At 41.3% G+C, this 27,281-nt stretch overlaps 2 protein-coding genes and 1 long non-coding RNA gene across 4 annotated transcripts in view; all 3 read right to left on the minus strand.

Annotated features, from left to right (window-relative positions):
- LOC311258661 (glypican-1-like) overlaps window positions 1-3,623 on the minus strand; it is a 43,406-nt gene extending 39,783 nt beyond the window's left edge. Inside the window, exon 1 of the mRNA XM_084355151.1 lies at window positions 2,908-3,623. Coding sequence (XP_084211277.1) covers window positions 2,908-3,058 — 151 coding nt within the window. The 5' untranslated portion in view covers window positions 3,059-3,623. The remainder of the gene's footprint in view (window positions 1-2,907) is intronic.
- Window positions 3,624-8,791: 5,168 nt separating this feature from the next.
- Window positions 8,792-10,725, minus strand: LOC311258663. The gene is made up of 3 exons (XR_014622766.1): window positions 10,611-10,725; window positions 9,906-9,981; window positions 8,792-9,276 (listed from the first exon to the last, which is right to left on the minus strand). It is a non-coding gene; the product is annotated as an uncharacterized lncRNA (long non-coding RNA).
- A 12,056-nt stretch (window positions 10,726-22,781) lies between these two features.
- LOC311258660 (glypican-5-like) overlaps window positions 22,782-27,281 on the minus strand; it is a 57,407-nt gene continuing 52,907 nt past the window's right edge. For both annotated transcript variants that reach the window (XM_084355149.1, XM_084355150.1), the window contains exons 10-11: window positions 26,707-26,816; window positions 22,782-26,598 (exon numbers count right to left, since the gene is read on the minus strand). In XM_084355149.1, coding sequence (XP_084211275.1) covers window positions 26,503-26,598; window positions 26,707-26,816 — 206 coding nt within the window. In that variant the 3' untranslated portion in view covers window positions 22,782-26,502. The remainder of the gene's footprint in view (window positions 26,599-26,706; window positions 26,817-27,281) is intronic.

Genomic DNA, 27,281 nt, shown 5'->3' on the forward strand with positions numbered 1-27,281 from the left:
TGCTCTGCTTTCATTTGTTCACCACTGTTTTTGGTTTTATATTTACCTGATTTTACACTTGTTTCCTTGCACTTTAACATGTTTCAGTTAGAACTGTATTAATATATCATAACCTTACTGATAGGGATGCCACGATATACCTGTATTGACCATAACTGTGAAATTAAAAAAAGGTATATTGGTACACATATGATAACAAAATCCAACGCTTGTGGATCTTTTGTTTATCCGGTTGAAATAATGAAGTGCAATTGTTCTTTTTGTAAACTTTGTTCACAGTTTTAGTGACAGAATCTCTCTCCCCCTCCAAAAAAAGACACAACACACAGTAAACAAAGTTAAGGATGAATTTGTTTCTCTAAATATCGCATATTCTCATTATCCCCAGCCATCCCTACTTGATACTGAGGTAAGATGCCCTGTTTTACAGAGGAGAGCATTTCTAGTGCTTTCTAGTGTATCAGTATCAATATTTAGTTACAATAAAGTAATTTGTGCCAAAGACTCTTGTTTCTCTCATTCTGAAAAGAAGTCCCACTGTCTTATCCTTTAAATGTTTTTAAATCCACGCAGCATTAACCTGTCCTTCAGTTTTAAGCCCTTTTATAAGGTCTGACAGGCAACAGGGGCATCATACCTGAACGTTTTTATAACAAGGTCAGTTGAAACCTTCGGCAACAGTGAAAAGAAAAGGGAAAAAAACGGAAAACTAGAGTAGGTTGTTACTTTGGAGGCTTTATTTGCACTGATGCAAGCTTGCATCAATAATGGTGGGTGGAAATGCAAACACTGTAGCACTAACTATGCATTATCCCAACAATGAATGTCCGTCTTAATGGTCGTAAAGGTGCAGAAAAGCCATCCAAATGATTGTTTTCCAGGTGCAGAAATGATGGACCCAAATTTTGTTTATATGAGGAATCTCACGCTGGTCGACACTCAACATCCTCCTGAGTGTCACCGACAGGAGCGCAGAGGAGTCTGTCTCTCCCTGAGCAGAAAGAGCTAAATTTACCAACCTTGGGTCTCTGAGATGAGAAAGATTGAAGAGCCCCTGTTGTGGGGAATTCTGCTGCCAGTCGCCATCTTTCTGTTCATATCTGGTTTTAATGGGTTCTGGGAAAGGAAAAACTCTTGCTCAAATAACTAGAGCAGATCAAGGTCCAAGTGACTGAAGCATTGTGTTTTTCATCTGTCAATAAAAGATGAGTTTTTAATGGAAAGGGAGGGAGCGCGACGTGTCGGGTCTCTCCCTCGCTCGTCCATGAAGCACCGGCAGAAACCTTGAGTGACTCACTTGCTCTGTCTCTGTCAACCTGCCTCACTGTCTGTCTCTCCTCTTCCCTTTTTTCTGCCTGTTTCTGTCGCCTCCCTTGTGTCTGTTTGTTGGTCTCTATGTCACACACACACACCCACACAAACACATACACGCATCCAATATTAATAACTCACCTGCCCATACAAGATTATTTTCATTGACACATCGTGAAATGACCTTCAGATGGTACACACTGAGCACATAAGCACGCCTCAATCTCGCCTCTCTTTCATCTCCTCCTTTGCCAGGCTTTCCGTGGATCTTTAGGTGAAACACGTGACGAGGCAGAGGGCGACAGATGATCGCCTTAGAGGGGAAACAACTCAATTTCGCAATCCCCACTTTCGCATTTTCCTCCTTGTGCACTTTCCTCAAGGCCAAGACAGTTTAATCAGCACTGGTGAAGGGTGGCGACCGTGCGGAGAGATGAGATACAGAGACCCCGAAGTGTGATGTCCGGTTGACTGACTGGTCCACTGACTGAGTCTCGAGCTGATTGATTAGTTGACTGGCTGCGTAATTGACTGATTGATTTAATGCATGATTGCTTGAATGGTTGACTGGCTGACTGACTGACAGGAGAGGGTACCAGGACCAAACAAAAGAAAAGAATACAACAACAAAATCTGACTCTGTCCTCTTGTTCAGCTCAACTTTATTACAGCAGCTTGTGCTGCGAGCTTGCTGAGCTGTGCTTGCTATCGCCCCAGGCTAGCCTAAATTATTAGTTTATGCAAATGACAAAACAGGCCATTTCAGCATCTTTTGAGCCACACACACACACACACACTCACCACACCTGCAGTCCAGAGCAGAGCAGACAATGAAAAATGCCTGAGAACACATTAGTGTAGTACCACTATTCAACATAGAGTGAAGAGCAGCCACAGGCAGAAAGCAGATCTATATTTCCTCTGTAGGTTACATTAAACGAACAGCTTTTAACACCTGAGCCTCAGCAAACAATCACAAATGCCCTGAATAGACCATCATAGCGCCTCAAGACACATGGCTTACACCCACCTGCAAGTCTGCCCTCAGCAGAACAATGAAAATGCCCCAGAAAGGACTGTGAGAGGGATGTGCAAGAGGGTCTACAGACTGGGAAACACTTCAGTTAGGATGAGCGCACTGCTCAGTGAGGGAAAATGGAAAATAGGAGGGTTTGGAAAGGCTGGATAATTGCACAGTAAGACACATAAACTGCAGACTAATACAAGCAAACACGCCTTTTCAGAACAATAAAACAAGTTCATACAACTTTAAACTTGGCAGGCGAGCTTCAGATGCAGGTTCATTAACATTAAAACCTATGCACTAGCCAAGCTTTTCTTACTTATGAAAAATAGGAATCTAATGATATGAATCTTAAAGGAGTATTGCAAAAGAAATAATAAAAACACTACAAATCCCCACACACTGGACTACCTCATCATATCATAACTAGTCTATATTAAAGCAAGCATTTCCTTTCTGAATAATGATTATAAAAACTGACTTGATAAGTGCTATGAAATGCATGAAACTGTGTTTTTTATTGTTTTGTTTTTTTGTTTTTTTTATGGAGAATCATTTTCCCCAAAACTCACCGGACATCTCAGTCTGGGGCACGTCTGCCAGAGTGAAGCCTTTCCCGGTGTAGAACTGCGGCAGGTCGCTGCAGCTCCTGTCCGCCCCGGCCACCGGGCCCGGTGCAGCGCACACACACACCAACACGCAGAGAAGCACCGGGAGACGCATCTTCTCAAGTCTAGTCCTTTTTCCCCCACAGTCACTCAGACACTGCTGGAGATCTCTGGTCCGAGGGAATCAAACAGGAGTTGTTAGAGGATCCCCCTTCTTCTTTTCTTCTTCTTCTTCTTCCTCTTCTTCTGCCTTGTGTTGTTTTATTTTGAAGAGTTTTCAGTCTGTCAGTGGGAGCACAAGTCAAACTGCACGGAGCGCCGGGTTAACTGACGCGCGGACAGCCACGCGAGACCCAGGGGCAGTCCTGGCTGTTTCTGCGGGAGAAGAGAGCTGCGACGCGCGGCTGTAGGTGTCAGGTACACGCCGCTCCTCCTCCTCCGCCTCCTCCTCCTCCTCGTCAGCGCTGCTGGGTGCGAGCCGCAGAGATGTCAGAGACAAAAGGGAGAGAGACACAGAGACAGACGGGGAGAGAGAGAGGGAGCGGGCAGGTGTCGCTCAGTCTAAGCCGGCGCACACTATCGGTGCATGATTATGGAGATGAGCCGGTTCAAAAGCCAGAAAAAGAGTAAAATCCGGTATTTTACCAGAGGTTTCAGACAACAGAAGAACCGTCCGGCTCTCCAGGCTTTGGGACAATGAAATGTGCTTTTTCTCTCTTTCTCTTTGTGTGTGTGAACATGAGTGAGTGTCTTCTGCTGCAAGCACCAGGGGCTGAACAGCGCCACCTGCAGGTCCTCATACCAGGAGAGCTCGTGGAAGAATCACACCAGAGGGATCCCGGATTAAAAATGTATAGTATTTATTCCCAGTAATTGGAAGTGACAGTGTACACAATGAGAGGCGGTGTTGGTTTCACTGTCCGGAGCGTGAGGGCTTCAAATCAGAAGAAGTCCCAAATAATGGAACGTGTTGTGAAAAACAGAGGAGTGACCACAGGAGAGTTGAGGCTTGTCTTTGTTCATCAGTCCTCAACATGACATGTCCTGGCTGAAGGAGGGAAACACCTCCTTGTGGTTCACTTGTATACATGCTACACAATACTCACTCAACCTCACCACTGTTGACACCATTACCTTTAAAGTTTGCATAAAACCTTTCTTTGCTCTTTTTTTTTTACTTGTAATTTTAATTTTTCAGAAAGTACACCATACATAGTTGATTATGTAAGGTGAGGTGTGTGACAAAGGAAGGGGAAATAAATAAAATGAAATAATTGCGATCATAACAGAGGTGTTACAGAGTTGAGCTGCAGGACTACAACGTCACAAGTGAAAAAACAAGTCAGGTCACGGTTAGTTTGGAGTCCAATCTTGGAAAAAGTGTCCTCTTCTTGATCAGTTTAAAACCCTGGACCACTCTGAATGCTCTTTGTTATAAACTGTAGCTCAGCAAGGTTTGTGGCGGCCTTCTCCGTGACTAACATGTCCTGAAAACATCTGTCACTGATCACCGCCCAGTGAATCTCTACAAAATCTTTCTTGCTTTCCTAATTTTCTGGCTGCACTTTGGTGTGGAGCTGCTGTGTCCAGTAAGGAAAAGAGAAGTTGTTCATGTTTATACAATTTTTATTTAGGTTTTAATTATGCTTAAAACTAACAACACATCATCAACAACAACAAACAAAACTTCAACGACCAAAAAACAAAAAACTAGCGTCAGAGGGTTAGGGAAAGGTTAGGGTTAGGCATGGGTAGGAGAGGCATCAGGGTGTGATGGGGTTAGATGATCAGGTGTTTCGGGGTTTAAGGACGAGGTGAATGCTGGTTGGGGGCCACCTTGTCTGTAGCTGAGCCTCTCATATTGGATTTGGAGGACATTGTGAGTTTTAAGCAGCTCATCAGAGTCATCGTTAAGATCACTGTGCCTCCTCGCCAGATCCGTGTATCCCCGCTGCAGGTGGCACAGAGCCTTTGTGCTCTCATCCTCGGAAGTTTTCTGCTCATGGAGCCTGAACTCATTGAGGTGACTTACCTGAATGTTTGACTCTGCCAGCTGTTGCTCCTGAAGAACGGAGCAGCTGTACTGAGCTCTCTGGAGAGCTGCAGCAACTTTCTGCTCCTCCTCTAGAGCTTCCTGGAGCTCGACACAGTGCCTCTCGCATGTGGTCTTTTCTTTTGTCAGAGCTGAGGATATTTGATCAACTCTCTGCTGTAACTCAAGAGTTTCTTGTCTTTTCCTGTTTTAACTCATCTTCAAGTTCTACCTGTCCTGTCTCGGACGTCTCCATAGCTCTGAATTGAGCTCTGATATCTGCATTCTCTTCTTTTTGCATCTGTGTCTGCATCTTCCTGAAGCTTTTTCTGATCAAGCTGCCTATTTGTTAGAGCGGCCTCAAGTTCATCTTGCAGATTACTGTTTCAGAAGCCAGAGCTGGTTTTCCTGAGTCAGACGGTCCAGTTCTTCTGCTTCTGTCTGCTGTTGGGAGACAGTAGCCTTAAAGTCCATTTGGAGTTTACAGTATTTTCTTTGAGGTCAGAAGCCCACTGGTCATTTTTCTCCTGCAGTGAGGAAACAATGCTGCCCTTGGTTTTAACACTGCTTTGAAGATCCTGAATAATGGAGAACATAGATTCAGTTTCATCGTTCTTCTGCTGTATTTCCTCCTGCTGCTCATTGACGAGTTCCTGTAGTTGCTTGATTAAGGCCCAATTAGCCTCTTCACTTTCTGCTGTTTCGCTGTGCTGACTAAGTGACACCGCCAGATCATTCTGGAGCTTCTCAATCACCTTCTTCAAGTTCAGCCGTCATTTCAGTGACTTTCAGCTTTGCTTTTATCTGCTGGAGCTCGCTCTGTGACTTCTTCAGATCAGCCACTTGTGATTTCATGAGCTCCGTTTCAACATGAAGACCGTCTTTTTCAGCATGTGTCTTCTTAATTGCCTTTTCAAGTCTGCTCTCATTTTCCTTTGGCATCATCTCTTCATGGGACTCAGAGGGAGTGCAGCGTTTAGATTTGATTCTCTCAGTTTCTTTCTCCTTAGCCCTGAATCTAGCTAAAATATCTGCGCTCTCCATCCTCAGTGTCTGCATGTCATACATCAGATACTCCACGGATGCAGATGCTTCTTTCAGCTGCTTTTCTAAAACCATCTGCTCAAAACGCTTCTGCTCAGTTTTGAGAGAAGACCTCAAATATTTTTCAGCTTTTCTAACGCTTGAGCCTTCTCAGAGAGCTCCTCCTTTTGCATCTGTGTCTTTTTATTTGCTTTGGAGAAATGAGCCTTCTCCTTCTTTACGGCATCCTCAAGCCTGCTACGAGCTTCTGCATCTTCCTGAAGCTGTTTTTCATCAGGCTGTTTGTTGTTTAGGGCAGCCTCGAGTTCATCTTGCATCCTATTGTTCTCAGAAGCCAGTTGTTGGTTTTCCTGAGTCAAGCAGTCAAATTCTTCAGCTTCCCTCTGCTGCTGGCAGACAGCAGTGTTAAAGTCCATCTGGAGTTTACAGTTTCTTGTTCTCTCTTGTTTGAGGTCTTTTTGCAGTGAGGAAACAATGTTGTCCTTGACTTCCATTTTGCTTTGAAGATCCTCAATCATGGACAACATGGATTTAATGTCATTGTTCTTCTGACGACTTTCCTCACCTCATCTGCAAACTCCAGAACCTCCTCTCTGATGTCGCTCTCTAGAGCCTCCTGAAGAGCAGAAGATCTCTCTGATCTCTCCGATACATAGCTCTGTAAGACATAACACAATTATTAGTTTGTTGTCCATTTGCAGGTTAAAGAAATATGTTCACTCCTGAACAACGAGTGTAAAACTAGCCTGTATATTTTACTCATATGCTTCTGCAGCTGTACAAAATCAACCAAATTGTGGAATAATACTCATTTATAAACAGCCAATGATATATGATGACCATCACGAAAGATCAAATCCATTAAAGTTGACTCACCAACAAGTCACACTCTCTGCCAGTCAGCATTTTTAAATCTAAGACGGTCATCTTTTAAAATGAATCACCACTGAATCTCTCACTGTGTTGATTGTGTGTAAAACATGAGTGGCACTAATTTATCTCTTACCTCATAAAAGACAGTGTACTTTTTTCCATTGGAGACAGAGTGCTGATCCTGAACATCGTCCAGAAGAAGCTCGTCCTCAACTTCATCTGGAAACTCAGACTGCAGGAACTCTAAGATGTCCTCCACAGCCCGATCCATCAATTTCTCCTTAACTGCTTCTGAAAGCTCCTGAATGTCATCTATGATATCTATGATGTCCTCCTCTACCTCCTCCTCAATCTCCTCTTCTATAGAATTGTTCTCAGAGAGATGACACTCTGGGGTCCACGGAGAGTCCAGGGGAGGCCGGGATTCATCTCTTACCTCATCAAAGGGAGTGTAGCAGTAGCTTTCTCTCCTGGAGACAGAGGGCTGATCCTGAACATGGTCCATAGGATTGTCCTCAACTACTTCTGCAATCTCGGACTGTAAGATGTCCTCCTCAGTCTCCATTATTTTCTCGTGATGCTCCAACTCTGAGATGTTGGCCTCAGTGTTTTCCATTGTTTTCTCCATCATTTTCATCTCAACTTCCATTTGCTCTTTATTCTCTTCTCCTTCTTCTCCTTCTTTTTCTTTCCAGTGTGACCAGAAGAAAATAATCTTTGGAGTGAGTGGAGAGGCCAGGGGTGGCAGAGAGAAAATCCTCCTGATCTTGGTCTGTTCATTTTCTTATCTAAAGAAATAACAGCAATCGATCTCGTTTTGATGCAGCTGGGATCAAACTTGGCTTTCCTCCTACTGGGTTATCACCATGCTTATAGTGTTGGTATTGTCTATCTGGTCAAATAATATCAAAACCATTGTCACATCACATGAGAGATGTGGGAAAGTGTATTTTCAGGTGATGTGTGACCCTTTAAGTTCTTTGTATTACAGTTTGTTTCAATTGCTATTAAGACTCGGTCAATACTGAAACCACTTTATCAGAACTCTTCATACAGTCTGCATTACCAACATACATACATCTCGGCCAAATAGTTATTCTCATCTTCAAAACTCACTCAAAGCACCAAAATACTTCATACACACTAAAAACAGTTGGGTTAAAAAATAACCCAATTGTAACCCAATTGTTGGTTCGAATAAGGACCAACCCCTTTTTTGGGTTATTTTAACTCAACAAGTTGAGTTATTTTTTTCAACCCAACTTTTGGGTTGAAATATTTAACCCAAAAGTTGGGTTATGCTAACTACAATGTTGGGTTACTCCTAACCCAATAGTTGGGTTACGCAATTTGGCACCTCCACGATCCAATAGTTGGGTTATTCCTAACCCAACATTGTAGTTAGCATAACCCAATTTTTGGGTTAAATATTCAACCCAAAAGTTGGGTTGAAAAAAATAACCCAACCCGTTGAGTTAAAATAACCCAAAAAGGGGTTGGTCCTTATTCGAACCAACAATTGGGTTAAATTAAATAGTGTTGGGTTATTTCTTTTAAACAGATCCTAACTTTCCCAAAATAAGTCTGTGTATTCAGTATGCCATATTTAAGAAATTTGTTCCATTTGGTGTTCTGTGGTTCCACGGGGAGCTTAAAACTGGTCTACCAATGACATCACTGATAAAGTGAATGACAGTCATGTCACTGGCAAAGAAGTTTGGAATGATGCACCCACAGAACCCCAAATAAAAGAAATGCATACAGAATCCACAGACGAAGATAAAAAAAAAATGGTGAAGCGGTCCTTTAGCTACAACTACTTATCAGAATTGTTTTCATTCAATTAAAAATATACTTGAAATCAAAAAATGAGAATGAGAATTTTAACAAGAATATATATTTATTTTATATAAACAACTGTCAAACATTTTACATAATTTAACTACTGGAAGTAAAAACACAATCAATCTAACATTAGAGAAAATTCCTTAACTCTGACTTCATTAACTCTGAATTCCTTAACTCTGACTCTGACTCTTGCACACACATTTGTTAGAACAATGGTGGTAACTCAGTTACTCAAGTCTGCAATTTAGCAGTGCCGTTTTGAAGAATTTGACTGTCTTTGACTCTGATCCCTCTATTTCATATACCACTTGTTGGAGAAACTCCCAGGCAGGAGAACACTCCTTGGGGTAGTTGATGTCGAAGATGTAAAATGCCTTGAAACATACATCAACTGCCCCAAGGAGTGTTGGCTGCAGGAGTGCCTGGCCTGCCAAGACTACGAAAACCTGAGAGGCACATTCTTGAGGTTCTCCCAGGGCCAGGACTGATGGGTAGGGCTTGGCCTGCTGGAGATACTCCACCATATTTGTTCCAACCTAAGACAAACACAAAGAAAGACCGATAAAAGGAAGTGAATGTTGTATTGAAACTGAATTCTCAGCAAGATAACAGATGTTCAGTTTGTGGTATAATATTGGTAAACTATATTGGTAAACTATACAACAAAGTAGTGTTGTTTTTGGCGGCCTGTTTTAATTTTAGTCCAGTCTTTGTTCCAAACTGTCATTTCATTTTATTAGTTTTAGTCAGGTTCATGCTCTTTTTTGTTTAGTCAAGTTTTAGTAGACTAAAACTCTGAGCATTTTAGTCTTATTTTAGTCAGAAAAACGCATGACTATTTTCGTCTAGTTTTAATCGATGAAAACTGATGACATTTTAGTCTAGTTTTAGTCAATGATTTTAATCTATATATTTATTTTTATATTATTGTTACCTTATAGACTCAAGAATACATCCATTAGACTAAAGACAGATGCTCTGCTTATTTATTTTCGGTTCCCACACACTATATGTATTTATTTGTTTATTTCGGGCATGTCAATTAAATCATCATCATCACAGTCCATCTTAGTTCAAATAATACAATACACATACACAGAAACTTTGATGAACCAGCAAATGGGCACATTACTTTTGTCATGGTCAAAAGGGGTAAAATGCTCACCTGTAAAATTCTTAATGAGATCAGGTAACTGCCACTCTGTTAATTTTTCAGCGACGAAGTTGTCCATTAAAACGACCTGGGGGAACAAACAGAGCAATGTAGAGCTTGGCAATAAAAGTTAACAATCAAACCCACTGCTTTACCTCTCCCCACAACACACACACAACTTGACTAGCAGGGTAGTTAAGCACACTGGGAACGGCCGCGCCGGCACAGACACGACAATTTTTATGTTGTTTTTACCTGTAAGAGGGCCGCGTAGCTGCGTGTAGAAGAAATAAATTAGACAAGCCGTCTCTCTTGTGCTTGTGGAGCAGCTTCAATTGACTTTAATAAGCGCCATTTGCTGCGGGCACCGCGCCCGTTTCCAGTGTACTTTGCGCGCAACTTTACTGTGTTGACTAGGCCGCGTTAGCCGTGGCTAGCGACCAGCTAACTGCTAGTGGCCGCGATAACTTCGCTACTAGTCTAACTGTGGTACGGTTGGTCATTTTCAACAAGCCGAAACCAATGCGTGCTATAATAGAAGTTGAGACCAAAAGATGACAGAGAAGTGCGAAACAACACGGAAGCCCAAATGTTGTTTAACGAATTGTGATTAACTAGCAACGGGGACACATGGACACAAAAAAAGTTTACGTGATATCAATACTGTTCAACCGTGTAATGTTATAGCTATAATCTTCGCTAACAACATATCCATACCTTGAATACACGAGGCGAATCGTTTCCGATGGAGTTCGAGTTCACAGGCACGGGAGAGTCAGGAGAAGCACAGGGAGCGCGAGGCGGTGATCCAAATCAGGCGAGGGAGGGAGAAGTTGAGATCGCTGCACCCCAAGTTCCAAACTCCGCCCACTGCACTTCTTCTTCTTCTTCTTCTCATATGATTCCAGGCCAAAGTCACCGATATAAAGCTCCAGCATTGCCCATCGTTTCCAGAGAATTTATTTCAAACGGCAGACAGCCATTGAGCCAATTTCACCACATTGAATCATAATTTATTATTATTATTATTATTATTATTATTATTATTACCACCACCACCAACGACTGTGTATGGTCATAGTCACAGCATGCTTAAGTATTTACCTCAAAAAGGTAAAGGACGCATTTTATGTAGGAAGATGTGTGATTATAAAGTATGTTAATGAGATTACTCCATAAAATACTCCCTGTCAAGAAAAAAAATAAAGTTTGACTAAAAAAAAAACACACAAGTCTCAAACCCAAAAATTGGGTTACTCTCTGAAAAACAACCCAAACATGGTGCATAACCTTGAAAACCCAGAAATTGGGTTAAAATAGTAGCCCTATAACCCAATAAATGGGTTACTCTCTATAAAAATAACCCCAAAATTTAACTCAACACTAATAACCCATAAATTGGGTTACCAAAATAACCCAACATTTTTTAGTGTGTACATGTATCAAAATAAGCTCATTCAGACACATCACTGGCACCAATCCTCACTCAGAAATGATTAAATTTTATCACTGAAGTTTGAATGATTGGTGCAGTTTTTTACAACTGCTAACAAGCGTTTAACTAAAGATACTTTTTCTAGACTTACAACACAGCAACACATCAACATCACATTATTCATTTTCCGTTCGAAACTACATTTTGTTTCATTACAGTAAAAACAAACAATTTTGTTTCCATAAAACTGACAGATGTGCTGCAGTATTAATGTTAAGTAGCAGTAGTAGTATTACTGTAGTATGATTTTTATTAGCAACATGAAACTGCTGGCAGTGATCAACATACGGTCAACATACAAATGTGGAAAATTCAAAGTTGAAACAAGACAAACAAAAAACAAAATCCTAAAATTCCATGGCAGTAGGATCAGGTGTGGACCTCCGCACGCAGGCAAGGAGGAGGGGGAGAAAGAGAGCAACGCCTGAGTGGAAGCACAACACAAAAATACCACACGAACACGCTCACAACACTAGGGCTGTTAAATGTGTTTTGAAAACAGTGTGTTGGAGATGGATTTTGGAAGAGTCACAGGTTGGTCCACACAGACTTCTGTTTCACTGACTGTGAGAGTGACAACATGACTTCAGGGTTGAACGATGTATGTAAGCAATTGAAAAAGAAAACCATAATAGCAATTTAATGTAATAAATCCCTCCCACTTAAATCTCTATATATGATAACATAGCCTCCCTGATGTCTTTATGTCTTTCTAATAAATGCTAAATGCATCAGAGCTATCATATTCTGTTGTTTGTGGGACATCGTTTGAACCTAACAGCAGTTTTGTGACAGCGGTAACATTGTTACTGGTGAAATCACTGAAAAATGGGATTGCACATTTAGCTTTGAGTGTGACTGGCCTGAGAAGTTTTATTAGCTGTCAGGTCAGTATGAAATGGTTAGCAGAAGTTGGTGGTCTTCTTTTCAATGTGTGGTTCCAGTCCAGCGAGCGCAGTGTTTTTCACTGCTGTTCTTGGGGGGCCCTGCGCTGATTCTCCTAGATGTTTCCCTGCTCCAACACACCTGATTCAAATGGATGAGTCGTTATCAGATATGAGCAGCGCTCAATGATGAGCTGATCATTTGAATCAGGTGTGTTGGATCAGGACAACATCTGAAACATGCAGGGTAGGGGGGCCCCAGGAAGAGGGCTGAAAAACACTGCAGCTGCAGCCTCTCTATCAGCAGGGGAAACTCTCCTCACTATCGTCTGGATGGCAAAAATCATCTCTTAAAAGTATGAATAGGTTTACCATTTATTTTATGTGAGTGTGAAATCTGCATTTTCTCTTTTGCTTTGATTAGGACACATTTTGGGGATTTAATGTATCGGTTTCATTTTGCAATACATTCCAGAAGTCTGAAATGCAAAAAAATGTCCCACATTAGGCTGATTACCACACAGTGTTCAGCTGGCGTGCAGCACTGAACATCAGTTGAATCTCTCATCATCCCAGACACTTAAACAATGATATTCGAGGTCAAGACTTGAAGTTCAAGCACACATTTCCTCCTGTGAGTAAATATACAAAATGAGTCATGTTAATGACAGAAACAAGCCATTCTGACAACAAAACCTGACTCACACAAATGCACACAAAACCATAGACACGCTTTGTATCCCTGCAGGGAGGTCAGCAGCGACTGGTAGGGTTTCGGATTCTTCCTCCCCCTCAATTTGGCGATGTTGGTGGACGTGACAGATGAGCTGCCAGACGCTCTCCAATCTCCATGTCCTACATCCTCCCCAGCAGCAGCAGTGCTGGGTCCAAAAGCCGGCCAGGAAAGGTCACTCGCAGCCCTGAAATCTGACTGACACGTCAGCGATGCAGCTGAAATTAAATTGAAGTGTAGGTGAAGTGAAAGCCACAAATGGCTTAAATATGCTCTAATTACTTTTAAATTGGACGAGGTAGAGGAGTGTGGCCGGGGAACAGTGTGAGTTGTTGAAGGAGCACAGGTCAGGCTCTGGGTTGAGGCATGTTAATTAATAATAATGCACACTTTGCAGATAAAACTTGGTGTACTGCACCTCTCCCTCCTTTCAAACCTTTACTCTGAACACAGTTTCATTCCGTTGTGAACCATGTATGGCTCAAAACAGTAAAAACACTAGTGTCTCCTCATTAAACATACATGACAAGTTTATAGCAAGTTCGATCACCTGGGGATCCAAGCTGGCCAAAAGTATGTGGACACCCTTGTCTAGGACTGCTTTTCATGGTCAAGAGTGTATCTCTAAATTCTCTTTAATGCTACAGCATAGTAAGATACATAAGATAACATGTCATCAGTTAACTATTAACCGATCATCAATAACCGTCTGCGTGACTTCACTGAAGGTGCTAGAATGTATTTTACCGTTTCCTTTACGACTGTAATCTATTAGAAACACTAATTGCTGAGCAACAGGGAACGTTTGTGATCATGTAGAACACAGTTTACTTCGATTTATGGTCTCAGGATCAGACTACACAACACCAAAACAGCTCCCAACACCTCCTTTCTCCACTGATTAAGGACTCAACCATACACTTCATGTCACAAACACTGGTTGTTTTTTTTGTTCTGTTGTTATTTATTATCTCAGGAACCTGCACACTGCACATTTGTACAGACACATTTATTATACTGTATATTGCACAAGTTATGTACATACATTTAGAACTGTTACTGTTTATAGTATGTTTATCTTTATTCTAATAGTTTTTATTATATTTTTTATTCAAATTGTTATTTTATTCTTCCAATATCTCTTTATTATTGTCGCTATTTTTTGAGACTTACTCTTGTGCTGCTACTTATTTCCCTGTGTACTGCTGTGTTACCTGCGAATTTCTCCCAAGGGGGATCAGTAAAGGAACATCTTATCTTATCTTATCTTATATTGTCTCAAAGCATGCTACATACTACACTTTGAACTTTGGTAAAATAATTAACTGGTTAGTTAACTAAAACACATCCCTTGTACTTCCAACTTTGTGGCCACAGTTTGGGGTAGTTTCTTTTGTGTTTCAACATGACAGCGCCCCTGTGCACGAAAGCTAGCTCAATAAAGAGATGGCTTCCCCAATTTGATGTCCTGTAGAGTAGGTAACAAGTACCAAACTCAAAAATACTGTGACAGAGAATAGGGATACGCTGTTGACAAAGCTGAACAAAGTAAGGTGCGGGTGAGAGCTGGGACCCAGTTCAGGGATTGCATGTTCCAAAGTCACTCTAAGACAAAATAACCAATTGACGAGGCTTGTCTGATCACAACGCCTCCACTGAAAACCAGCTGCAGAATGGTTGCTTTCTTTTGCAAAAATTTTGAGGATACAACTAATGAATCCTTCCATTGCAGCCCTCAGTCTCCTGAGATCTCACACACAATGGACAGACTTCTCCCAAAACAGACAATTTGACTTGCCACAGTAGGACAGCCCAGTCGCCATGATAAAATGTTGGCAGTGAATATTTCTGCAAACTACTTTTATGTCCACATTTGTATGTGTCATAGGCTACGTACTATCTTGACATTTCAACGTAACTGTCATGTCAGAGACGATTTCCAGCTGTGCTTGAGGCGCCAAAAAAAGGCATTTTTGAGGAGACCAGCCATATCTGTGGCGACCAAAGCAGGTATTTCAAGCCAAAACATGATGTTTTCCCAACCCCTCACCAAGTGTTTAGGGGTCCACAGCATAAGCACAGCATAGCCACAACATAAAATAGAAAATAGAACTTAAAGCAATGTAAAGTTGCAACACAAAGAGTTTCAACATATCTGTGGTTTGCACAAACGTACAGTACATTGCCAACATTTATTTGTGCAATGGGGTTATGTAGAAAAAGGTATTATTCATAACACTAGCAAATAGCATGTTTGATTCAAGTGTCCTAGTAACCCATGACAGTGTGACAGGGGGCTCTGGTCTAAACTCCACCAGTTAACAGCTGCTGTACCACTGTACTGGCGGTTTGAGGACAACTTCCAGGTCAAACTCACATTTGTTTTGAGCCGGGCAGTCTAATCTTAGAACGACAGGTTCAGCACACCTTCAGGTCAACCGAAGGACACACCTTCACGGGCCACCACATTCACGAGATAAATTAGAGCTACACCTTCACCTAATCCCCGACACACACACACACCTATAGTGTAAAGTCCAGGCAAGAGTTAATCCAGCTGTTGATTTATCACCTGAGCAGGATAAATGCTGTAAGGATTAAGAGATTGCCACTTAGCAACACCTTTAGCCCTCAGGGAGGAAGTGTTGTTTTATTCCAGTGAACAGATGAGTAACTGATATGATGAGTTACTGATGAGCAACATGTCACATGGTACCTGTCGTCAGACTCAAGGGAAGAATGGCACCTTGTTTTGGAAATGTTCTGATGCAGCCAGATTTCAGATTAGAATCTTTTTAAAACAGTTTTCACCACGGAAACATGAAAACATTGATGCATTTAAAAAAAGCCAACAGAGTTCAATGTCAACAAAAATTGAAGGTGTGTTATATTAAATGTCAGATTGAATAACCACTGGAAACTGGTTTTAACTGATATCAGACAAATATTTAGGTCGTGAATTCATGCAACAATGTGGAGACTGTCTGTGGACGAGTACATGTGTTGGCTCATCTTTCTTTCTGGCTCCTCACATGTGCAGGATTTCAGTGTCGGCTCAGGCCACCGAGTCAGTTTGTTTGCACAAATGACAAGCTATTTAGTTATAGTTAACAATACACAGTAAATAGATCCGGTCTTACTCAAACAGAGCAAAAACATTCCCTCCAAACTGAGTTTCTATCATATTTCTGAGGTCTTTTCTGAAATGAGAGACCATTCAAGCCAGATCAGATTCACTCTTCTGAATCAACCACAGGACTGAACCAATTCCTTCTTCTTTCACTCCATTTTCTCCTCTTCCTGCTCGTTTTATCTGCCTTTAAGCCCACGCACTCTAGAGTAGAAAGTTTTAAGACTTTAATACTCCTCATCTTTATGCCTTTGCGCCGGCAGTAACGGTAGCTGGAGGGCATTATGTTTTCACATTGTCCATCCGTCCCTCCAGCCCATTCTTGTGAACACAATATATTTGGAGCGGCTTGAGGGAATTTCTTCAATTCTGGCACAAACATCCTCTTGGACTGAAGGATGATTTTAGATTTTTTTGCTGGTCTGGTTATTTAAATGTAAATCTGATTAACTGTTCAATTTGTTTTTAAAAAATGTTTCATCATGAACAACAATGTTGTTGTTGGTCACATTCTTCTTTTGAAAGACAGAGGCGTTTTACAGGTGAGATTGTGACCATATTTCACATGTGGTCAAAAACTGAATCATTGACACTAACCTTGGGTGTCCATCACTAAGCTGGAGCCTCTTTGTGTTCTATCAGAATCAGCTTTATCAGCCAAGCGTGTGAACATACAAAAAATATGACTCTTGTTTTTTGTTTCAGTCCACCGCTTGCTCATTGGTTTTGCTGACTTCATTGTCCTGCTGAGCTTCAGGTGATTGTCGCTGCACCATGTAAGGAAACTCTCTATCAGCTGTCTGTGAAGATGGCATGTTTCTCACTGTAATCATACATGTCAGTACTTAAAACCCATGTTCACAGACTAAACTAATAAATGGGCTTATTTGCCCACTTAATTAATGATCAAAGAGCCAGAATGAGGTCAATAAAGGGCCATATTTGGCCCACAGGCCACCCGTTGAATAGGTCTGCTTTAAACCCTGCTCTCCACATGTACACACTCAGGTACATCATGGGGTTCAGTATTTCCAAGTACATGCTTGTGATGCACCGGAGCATGAAGGATGCTCAAGGAGAACATGTCAAGGAGAAAAACAATGAAAGACAAAGCAGCTTAGCCTGCTACGACCTGTAGTGTTTCATTGTAGTATTTCTCTGTTCTACTTTGTCTCCCTTCAAGTCTGTAAGTCAGGATGACAGATATTTCCTTCTCTGCAGATATAAACTCACCTGTCAGTCATTCCTGGTAGCAGCTGCAGTCGCACGACTGGAGAAATGATAAACATCAGCAGGAACACAGCCTACACTCTATATGTGTCTGTCACAAGACGTGCCTACATGCTCACAGCCTTTACATACACCAACAAACAATAAATCACACGGATGATGAGGCTTGCTTGCCACCCTCGATCCAAACTATCTTTCATTTTAAGATAAAATCTCTGAGCTGCAGCCAGAAAAACACTGACATAGCGGCATGGGAGTGAATGACTGGCTGGCATCCAGGTCAATCTGAACCTGCTCCAACCTGACAACAGCGTTTAGTTCATGCTGTAGGCCAAAGTCAGCTAGTGTCAATGTGAGAGAACAGACGAGAGGAGAAGATCCTGACTTCTTAACTCAACTACCTCCCCTGCTGTCGGTCAGTCAGTTGGTCCACTGCTTTGATCCAGACTGAAATATCTCAACTAGGCCAACATGTACAAACAAATCTTTAACACAGAGTCCTCAAACTAAACTGGCTCTACTGCTGACTGACAGCACTGATAGTCAGCTCATCTGTGACCAGACGTCTATGGTCAGGTACTGAACATGTTACTTTTAAGGGTACCAACCAAATTGTGTTGTGACTGTCGAGTACCAATTCATGTTAAATCAAACAGTGCCAAATTCAGGTACCTGAGAGTGCATCTTTAGAGTAATGTCATGAAGAGAGAGAGAGTCATGGCAACACTCACTGCAATATTTGTACAGCAAAATATGAGCAAGCCTGAGGGATCACCTAAAGCCAACAAGTGCACCATGTTTGATAGCATAAAAGCAAGGTCCCCTGCATTACGCTGGCGCTTGCAGCCGGCACCGGGCTCATTAACAGAGTTGAAACCTCCTACATGAACAACAAAGATTCAACAACTCATCATCATCTTTTTTTAAGTAAGCAGCTAGTTGGAGAAGTTGTAGTTTGAGATATCTGGGCTTTTCTCTCTCTCTTGGTTGATGTTATCTTAGCATTTTTAGTCTCAACCACAGAATTCCTGACCAACATGCAGTTTAGTTTGCTAAAACAGTATGTGAGGTTTTGTAGTATGTCTGAAACCTTAGTATGAAACCAATATCACATGGATTGCATACTATTTCATGGAAAATATTCCAGTATGTGAGCCGCGCTGCAGTGACAACATATAAAATGCCAGTGTTTCCTCTTTTTTGGATCAGGCAGATGCTGCAACAGCGTATTGCTGCCTTCTACTATTTTGTGTTCATGCTCCTTTCGACAGTTATTTATATATGCTTTATATTGTGCTATCATTTTCTTCATTTGAGTCACAAGTGCACAGAGTAAAAACATTTCTCATTCGTTTCTTGGTCTGAACAACTTCCTCCTTTGAAGCTATGCCAGGTCATATTTGGTGACTTATTTTGTGCAACTGAAATCACTTTTTTTTTTTTTCATTCCAGAGAGAGTAAAGAATGCAAAAAAGTACTGAATCACAGCTAGCAGTTTTGGTATCGATATCAGTTCATATGTGAACAGCATCCAACCTGACAGAGGTACCTGTCTCTAGGGACAGTCCCTAGTTTTTGGTGGCCTGTCCATAGCTGGAGTTGTCTGGGGGTCGCCCCTGTTTGTAACTGTGCATTAATAACAGACAAAGTGAAATAATATTTTATGTAGCAAGAAAGACAGAGCAGCAGGGTCTTTCAGTTGTCTAAACTGCTTTGTGTTTGTTTTGGCCAACAGAGGGCTGCTTGCTAAAGTAGCTTCATATCACTCGTCTTTCTCTACTATACTGGTGGCAGTAGTTTTAGAGCAAACTGCTGCGGAAAACTTGTCCAGAAGCCAAATGAAGCACCAAATGGCCAACAAAGTAAAAGAGGAGCTGGTAAACATGTGGAGCATTTAGCAGCTAAAGAGCCAGATATTTCCCTCAGGACAAGACATAGACCTAAAACAAAGCCAAAAGTAGAGTGAATATTGGACTTGGATTTGACAGGTGGCCAGAAACTCAACTCCAAATGAATGTTAATGTTGCTGTGTTTGCTGGATCTGTAAAGAGACAACTGTCTGCTAACTAAAAAGACGATATTATGGTGTTAGCAGCTTGTTTCTGCTTCTCCCAGGTGAACAAAAGAACCTTTATCGCAGGTTTACCAGAAACAATTAGTGCATCAAAACACTCAAGGGGTGGTTGGGATAATATGGGCGTGTTAAGGGTGAAAGAGATGATTCAGTGCTCTGCATTCACACAGAAATTGGTGTTAAAGTGCCCTTCAGCAAGACACCCAATCCCTGGTTGCTTCAGCAGAGCCGCTCTATTTTGGCATTACAGATTGTGGATAAGGAAGCTGCCAACCACTGTGAAGTTGATCAGCTTTCAGGGTTAAATGACTTCATCCAAATTTAGACTAGAGCTATACCACCGATTCCATCAGCAGCAGTGATATTCAAGGATCTTTAATACACCCAGAAGCACTGGGAAACAATAGACTACTCACAGCTCCGATGGGAGTAACGGAAATATTTGAACGCCTGAAGGATGAGAGAGGCAAATGTTTGCTGTGAGGGAAAGAGCTCGTTCTTGATTCTTAGGTTGCAGTTTTTCAGCAAAAAGAAGTATTGGAAAAAAATAAATAAATAAAGAATGAAGGGTCCCTTTCCAGATAGATGGACCCAGATTTAACAAGTGCGGGGAATACAAATTCAACCTGTATGGCTGTGTCACTGCACCTATAAATTATAAATGAATCCAGTTGTGTCCATAGGGCAGATGTGCTTTCTGGATGCTCTTATATGACAACATGGTTTTCAACAGCCCAGTCACCAAAAAAGCAATTTTTCTGCAAACTATGGACAGGTTATAATTTGTACGTATCATTCGTACATTATGAGCATCTTTACAATAGGTCTCTCATTCACATTACATGTGTATGAGCTGACTGTCTTGTCCGGAGGTGGCAGGGATGGGGGATGGCGGTGGTGTTTTCAGCCACTGTTCAAGACTGCATTTCAACATTAAGCATTGTTAGCAGGAAACCACTGCATATCGGGACGTTGGAACATTTTTACAGCTCTAATAGTGGCGACAAAACCACATATTTTTTACAAGAACTTGGGACAATTTACAGACACTTTTGTGGCAACAGAAGCCAAATCCTGATCTTCTCCTAACCTTCACCAAGTGGCTTTTGTGCCTAAACCTAACCTGACCATAAGCACAAAGCTGTCACAACATATCATTTAAAATTTCATCAAAGAGAAGTAAAATTGCAACATAAACAAATACAACGTTTCAACATATCCCTGGTTTGCAGAAATGTACATTGCCAATATTTATCTTGCTGATTGCTTTCAATCTTTGGAAAGCCTCCAGTCATATTTTTACTGCTAAAACGGCAATAAAATGAGCTCCAACATGTAGACAGTCAGTAATCTGATATAAAATGTGTCTGGAAGGCTGCAAACACTGGCGAGGATAGGAACATAAATCTGATTTAAATAACATAAACCTCGATCATAACCCCTGGACAGGGTTAGAATAATCACAGCTCCGATTTCATTAGTTCTGGCACAGAGGAAGGATGTTATTCAGCAGAGCAACCTCTCCAGCCTGTTGAAACAACAGCCTGCAAATCCCCTGTCTAGCTCCTTCTCTCTGTCATGGACTCTGACTCATCCGAGTTTCTTTTTTCCACCTCGTTCACCTCCATCCTTCCCGGTGCCTGATCTTCTGTCTCTTTGTTCTTACGTTCAAGGATATGCAGCAGAGTATACTGGACCTCTGCCTTCTTTGGCTGAAGTGCATCACAAGTTTGCTTCCAGGTAATTGATCAAAGCTGCACATTGCATCGTACAGTAAAATCAGATATTTCCCATGAGTAAAAAGATAATAAATCAACAACAATGAATAAGAAGAAGCTATTAAAATATCTTGGAACAACACTCTTCGACAGACTTAGGATATATGGCTGGGACTACATTGTGCCAACATCAGGATGAGGAACAGTCTTTCTCCTTCATTCACTCTGTCTCTTTCTGTGTCTACCTCTGTGTGACAATTTGCATTCAATGATGTCTTTATTTCCCATCATCCCCTGGCAGCTTCCTGTGCCAACACAAGCAATCTGTGCCAACTTCCTGACCATGCCAATCCAATCACAGTAATCTCTCAAAGGGCCAGAGGCCAAAGAGCTGTGGCTGCGTTCCCATATATATATATATTTATATATGTACACATAAAGCTCAGATGGCTCCAAACTGCTATCTGTTTAAGCCAGTTTTAGCAGCTCAGATCTGGTGGATGCTCAGACGGCAAAATACACTGCTCAACAAAAACGACCCAGTTGCATTTCTACGTGAAATCTATATTTTAAGAGCGATGATAGAAATTCCCAAACCTACATTTTTCATCTGCAGTTTAAAATTTTTACACACTGCAAACCCTCAAGGCCAAACCCAATCTCCAGAATAAATTAGCAAAGTATCTCTCTGCAAAACCACAGATAAGTTCAAATTTCATGTATCTTTATGTTCCATTTTCTATTTCTTTCTTGGCACAACGCCATGCTTATACTGTGGTAAGGTTAAGGCACAAAAAACACTTGGTTAGGGTTGGGAAAACATCATGGTTTGGCTTGAAATAGCTGTTTTGTTTATCAAGGTCTCATTCAAAACAGTCTATTTTTGCCACAAACGTGGACATAGCAACAGAAGTTGTTAAAGCAACATTATGTAGAAATTGGCAATTTGGCGCTGCCCACAAGTGTATAAGGGTGATAACATTTTATAGACAAAAGGTTCAAGGTCAACTTCACTGTCATATCATAATGTAGAGGGGTGTCACAATGTCACGATTCTCCAAATCAACGATGATCACGATCCAAATGTGACATTTGATTTTAAAGCAACACTGTGTAAAAAAAAAAGTGTTGTGTGATGGGGCACCCCCCACACACAGTTTCTGAGTGCAACACCACTGTCGTAAATACAAATCCCAGGTCTGCAACAGTTGGTCAGACGTAATGTAGGTGCTAACTACATAGAAAACTCTTTACGGCATTACAATGTAATGTGTTGAAAACTTGTATGTTGAAGTAAACATGTATGTAACGCTGTGATCCTACCCTCTCACTGAAGTTACATAGTGCAGAAACAAGTGAAGGGGGGGCTGAGTGGCTGAGACAGAGACACTATTCACCCTATTACAAGACACTGTACCATCAAAATGAATTTGACACTGCCATTGTAAGGTAAAAAGGTGACATAATGTTGCTTTAACTGGTAAGATTTTATCCCGCCGCCTGGGCTGTGAAGGCAGGTAGCCATATGTAAATAAACAACATTACTATTTACAAATCATGTTTGCTATTTCACACCTTGTTTCAGCTCTGATCGTACACATTATATAAAAGACAAAGCACAATATGTATTTGAAAACAGTTTATTATTGAAGGTATTAAGCTGAACATTAGTAACTCAACAGAGCAGCAGGACACGGTGTATTACAGTAGGTTTATTTTCACATGACAGTCACTGATTTAGTTTATTAAAGTGGCACAGTGGTTTTCAGTGCAGTGAGAGAAACCAAACAGTAGTTCTGTAGCTAACTGGTTGTTTGTTGCATCCTGGTGTTCCTGCATGCTGCTATATTACAACAAAAACATTAGAATTACTAAACAAAAACAGCTGTTAAAGCTCGATAAAAGTACATTTAATGGTTTTATGTATCAATGACGCAGCACAGCTCACTCCATGGCACACCAGTGTGCCTCAACACACGTGCCGCGAACCTTTGTGACAACACAGCACTAGAGGAAACAACAGACAGCTATGTCTATTCTAGATATAACATCACTCGGTCTGATATACAAATATGCACAAACATAGTGTCACACTTCATTCACCACAAAGATTTGTCAACAATTTAAAGGTCCCATATTGTGAAAGTGAGATTTCTATGATATCTTTATTATAATTAAGCACCTCTAGGTGCTTCATGAATGCTGTGAAAGTATCAAAATGCTAAATCCATGGATCAAATGCACACAGCAAGTATTCAGAAACTGCCTTCAAATGACCTGTCAGGACTTCTGTGAGGTTGTGATGTCACAACTATGCAGTCACCGCCCTCAACCAGAGTCCAGAGGCAAGTCTTGCAACTCGGCAGACATCTTGGCAACGCCCTCAAGCAGTTATTTAAGGCTAACAAGACCCTATCTCAATGAATGGGGAGAGAGCCATAACTTCATTTTCAAGGACATCAAAATTGCATGTATAGAATCACCAGTCAAATTAGGATGAAAATGCTCAACATGTTTTGGGTGTTTTGTAAATAAGATCTAAAACACCTTTTTCCCACAGCTTATACTTCGATTTCTACTACAGTTACGACTTCCATGGCTCAGTCCAGAGTGCCATGACGTGACGCTGTCAACTCATGTTTGATGTCTATTGTTTGGATAAACTCATGTTTCTTGGTGCTCCTGTGCATTATCGTGATATCCTCCTCTTCCATGCATAAAAGGTTCATCTACACCCCCACAAAATTGGTTGAAACTGTGGAGTCAGTGCAACGTCACAATTGGTGGGTATGTTTCCTGGTTTGGTTGTGATAAAGCACACGATTGGGTGTTTGGGGGGACGGGGCAGGATATGTGTCATACAACAGCTATCTCCAGCGTTACAGACTTATCTATTCAAAATGTGTGTGGTGGTCGATCTCCTCTCATATAATGTTTCTGCCTCAAAAACACAGGCAGAGATGAAGTTGAAACATGGTGGGCAGTGCCTCCTCAGGCCTGTGAAAGCTGACCACTCAGAACAAACTGGGCTTTTTTGGAGGGGGGCCTTAAAGAGACAGGCACAGGAGAGGGTGACTAGAGGGGCTGCAGCAATTGACAGTTCGAGAAAAATAATGTGTTTTTTGAACATAAGAGCATGTAGTGGACATCCTAAATAAAAGTACGAACCTGAATAGTAGAACAATATGGGACCTTTAACTTGCGATTCACAGATACAAGTTTGTAGCTCAAAGATGAAGGTGAGCATCCACAGAATGACGACTTGCAACACCAAATTAGCTATTTCATTTTCACTTTCCAGATTCAATTTGAGTTTAATTCACGAGAGCTTTAACTGCTCATTATTTTAGGTACAGTTTACATGCATATAACCTTTTTAAACTTTTGTGTTTTACAAAGTTTTTGAAGCATATACAATAAATGAAATATATATTTTTTACATTATTGAATTGTCTTCGGTAGCTCACCGACAGTGTGTATCACTTCTATCCACTTATCTGTATGTGCATTGGTGTGTTGGTGGTCTGTTTATGTAGGTCGCCTGGCAAGGACTGTGAAAGATGGAGGGCTTGGCTTGAATCCAAAATTTCATCCCATTTGGGTATAACGTTTAAATAGTAATCAAATAATAGCACATTTGTTTGAGGGATTATGTTGTTAAAGCATCCCGCTAGCTAACACGGTATTTGGGCTCACTGCCCAGATAACTCACACACTTCGGCTCTAAATGGTATTTCTCAGGTTGTCTCATCTGTCAGTCACATTCCACCATATATAAACGGTCTCAGGTGATTAAAGTAGACAGATTTATGTGGGGATGTTGCTGTTTTTGAAAGGACAAAACAGTGAAAAGAAAGTAACTGACAGAAATGCACACAGTGTCCTTCAGCTGGTTCATTTAATCAGTATTCCAGTTGTCTGTCCTGCTGCTGTGTGCAGTTTGGGGAGGTTTGAGACCCAACAGAGAGCCGGCAGGACTTGATGGTCCTAATTAATATGAATTACATTAAATTCACATGTTTGGATCTGGCCTCAGCTGTACTCTGATCACTCTCCTGACACTTCAGCTCTCATCTTTACTGGATACAGAGACAAACTGATAACACTTGTACCAGACTAAGAAAAAGCCGTAACTATAAAATATTTAGTTGGATGTTTTATAGATTACCTCATTGCTGCTTTATTTTAAAACATTTGGACACCAGCCAGCCCTTAAAAAAAACAGTTCAGTGTTTGCATATGACAATGAGATGTAACATTATCCATTATTCAGGCAGACGGTTGTGTCTGGATGTGGATGTGGTCCATATTTAGTCTTTTCTTGTATTATTAGGTGCTTTTCATTATACTGGATACTCTTATTTTTAACGGAGCTTTCTGTCAAGGATTGCTGTGTAATTGAAGTTGAAGCTGTTTCATCTCTCCTTGAAGTGCTTTTACAATTTTGCAAACTGTACATCTTGAGAAAAAAAAGGTCTAATTTTTCCCACGACGACCAAGACTGTGAGAGGCATTATATGCCTAGAAATGGACAAACTGTTTCTTGTGGAAATCTCAGCTATTTTGAGGAATAGAATTTCTGAGCAAGTGTTACACAGTTAAAACTCTCAGCATACTTGCTCCAGCTTGCATGAACAAGGAGCATATCTGTGTGAATAAAAAGTGCCGGATTGGCTTCAGTCTGAACAGACTTACAGGCCAAACTGTCAAACTGTTCATTATGCTGCATGACCATCTGCAAATAGTCTGAAGTATCACATAATTGGTTGCTTTGCCTCTCAAGATAGTGTCTTAATGTCCCTTTTCCAGCCTGTTTTTAGCTCTCTCTGTGCTGAGTCCTCACAAGTGTGTCTTTACTGTTGCTACACTGAAGGCCTCCTGCCTGAACTTTAGCTGTCATGGATCTTAATCCCTGTGGGGGTTTCATAAAGGTCAAACCAAACCAAACATCCTTTAACATCCAAGTCAGTCTGCTCTGTTCTATGTTAATCACTATTTACACATCAAGCCATTGTTATCTATAGAAATTCTTCATATAAATATATAATATATATATATTTGTATTTACATCTCTTCAAAAAAGTCAGTAGTGCTGTGCAATCTATCCTATCAGAGTTAAATACAAATAAACAAACACATGTAGAGGTAAGTACAGGTAACATAAAAACGCGTACAGTGCACCTGCAATGAATCGACCGCTCGTCCCACCAGCTGAGCCGCGCGGCGCAAAAACAATCAGAGTGGTTGACCTGCGCTTACAACTTCACCACAAAAACCTATGAGGTTGTCTCTCAGTCTTTTTGTCTCTGTCAGTCTCGGCGACTATCTCCACTATCTCTCCATCATCAGCGAGGTTCCCATGGTGACAGCAGTACGAGCAGCAGGGTCAGCAGGGTCAAAGGTCCAACAGACGACGTGTGGGCTGAGTCCCGAACAGCCACCTGATGGAGAATATGAGATACAAAATTACAGAAGTATGAACAATCTATAAACCAGTGGAATAGAGGAAGGAGGGAATGGATGTGTAGGTAGGAACAGCTATGGTTTACCTGTGGAGGTGAGAGGTGATGAGGAGGGACAGGGCGACGAGGAGGGGGAGGCGGAGCCATGTCCTTCGTGGCTGGACTATGACCGCTGGACACATCACCTGTCTCATCACCTGAGGAAGACAGAAGGGAAAATATGATAGTGATGGTAGTGGCTGGCTCTCTCTCCATTCATTTAGAAGGGGGTCCGGTCCTGTTAACCTGATAGAACTTGCGTCTCGTTGCAAAGATGCCTTTAAGGACTTTGATAACACTAATCTTGCACATAGCAAAAACAATACTATTAATCTTGTTGCACAAGCAAAGAGCCCACACTTGTCTGAAAAGATCAGTGACTCTAAGTAAACAAGAACATGTCCAGGCCTTCACAATCAACAGAAATCCAGCTTAAAAATATGTTCATAAACAAACAACTCCATAAATTAACAGTGTGAGTCAAGATTTGTGGAAGTCATTTCTGGTTCTGTTTTTAGTCTCATGATTGCACGAAATCTTGCATCAGTTGTGGCTGACCTGGAAGATTTATGGATTTCGCCCCACCCACCCACAGCGTTGCACAAATGTGAATACTGTTACCT

This window comes from Pagrus pagrus (genome assembly GCF_965226575.1).
Source record: "Pagrus pagrus genome assembly, chromosome: 6".
NCBI classification, from domain to species: domain Eukaryota; kingdom Metazoa; phylum Chordata; class Actinopteri; order Spariformes; family Sparidae; genus Pagrus; species Pagrus pagrus.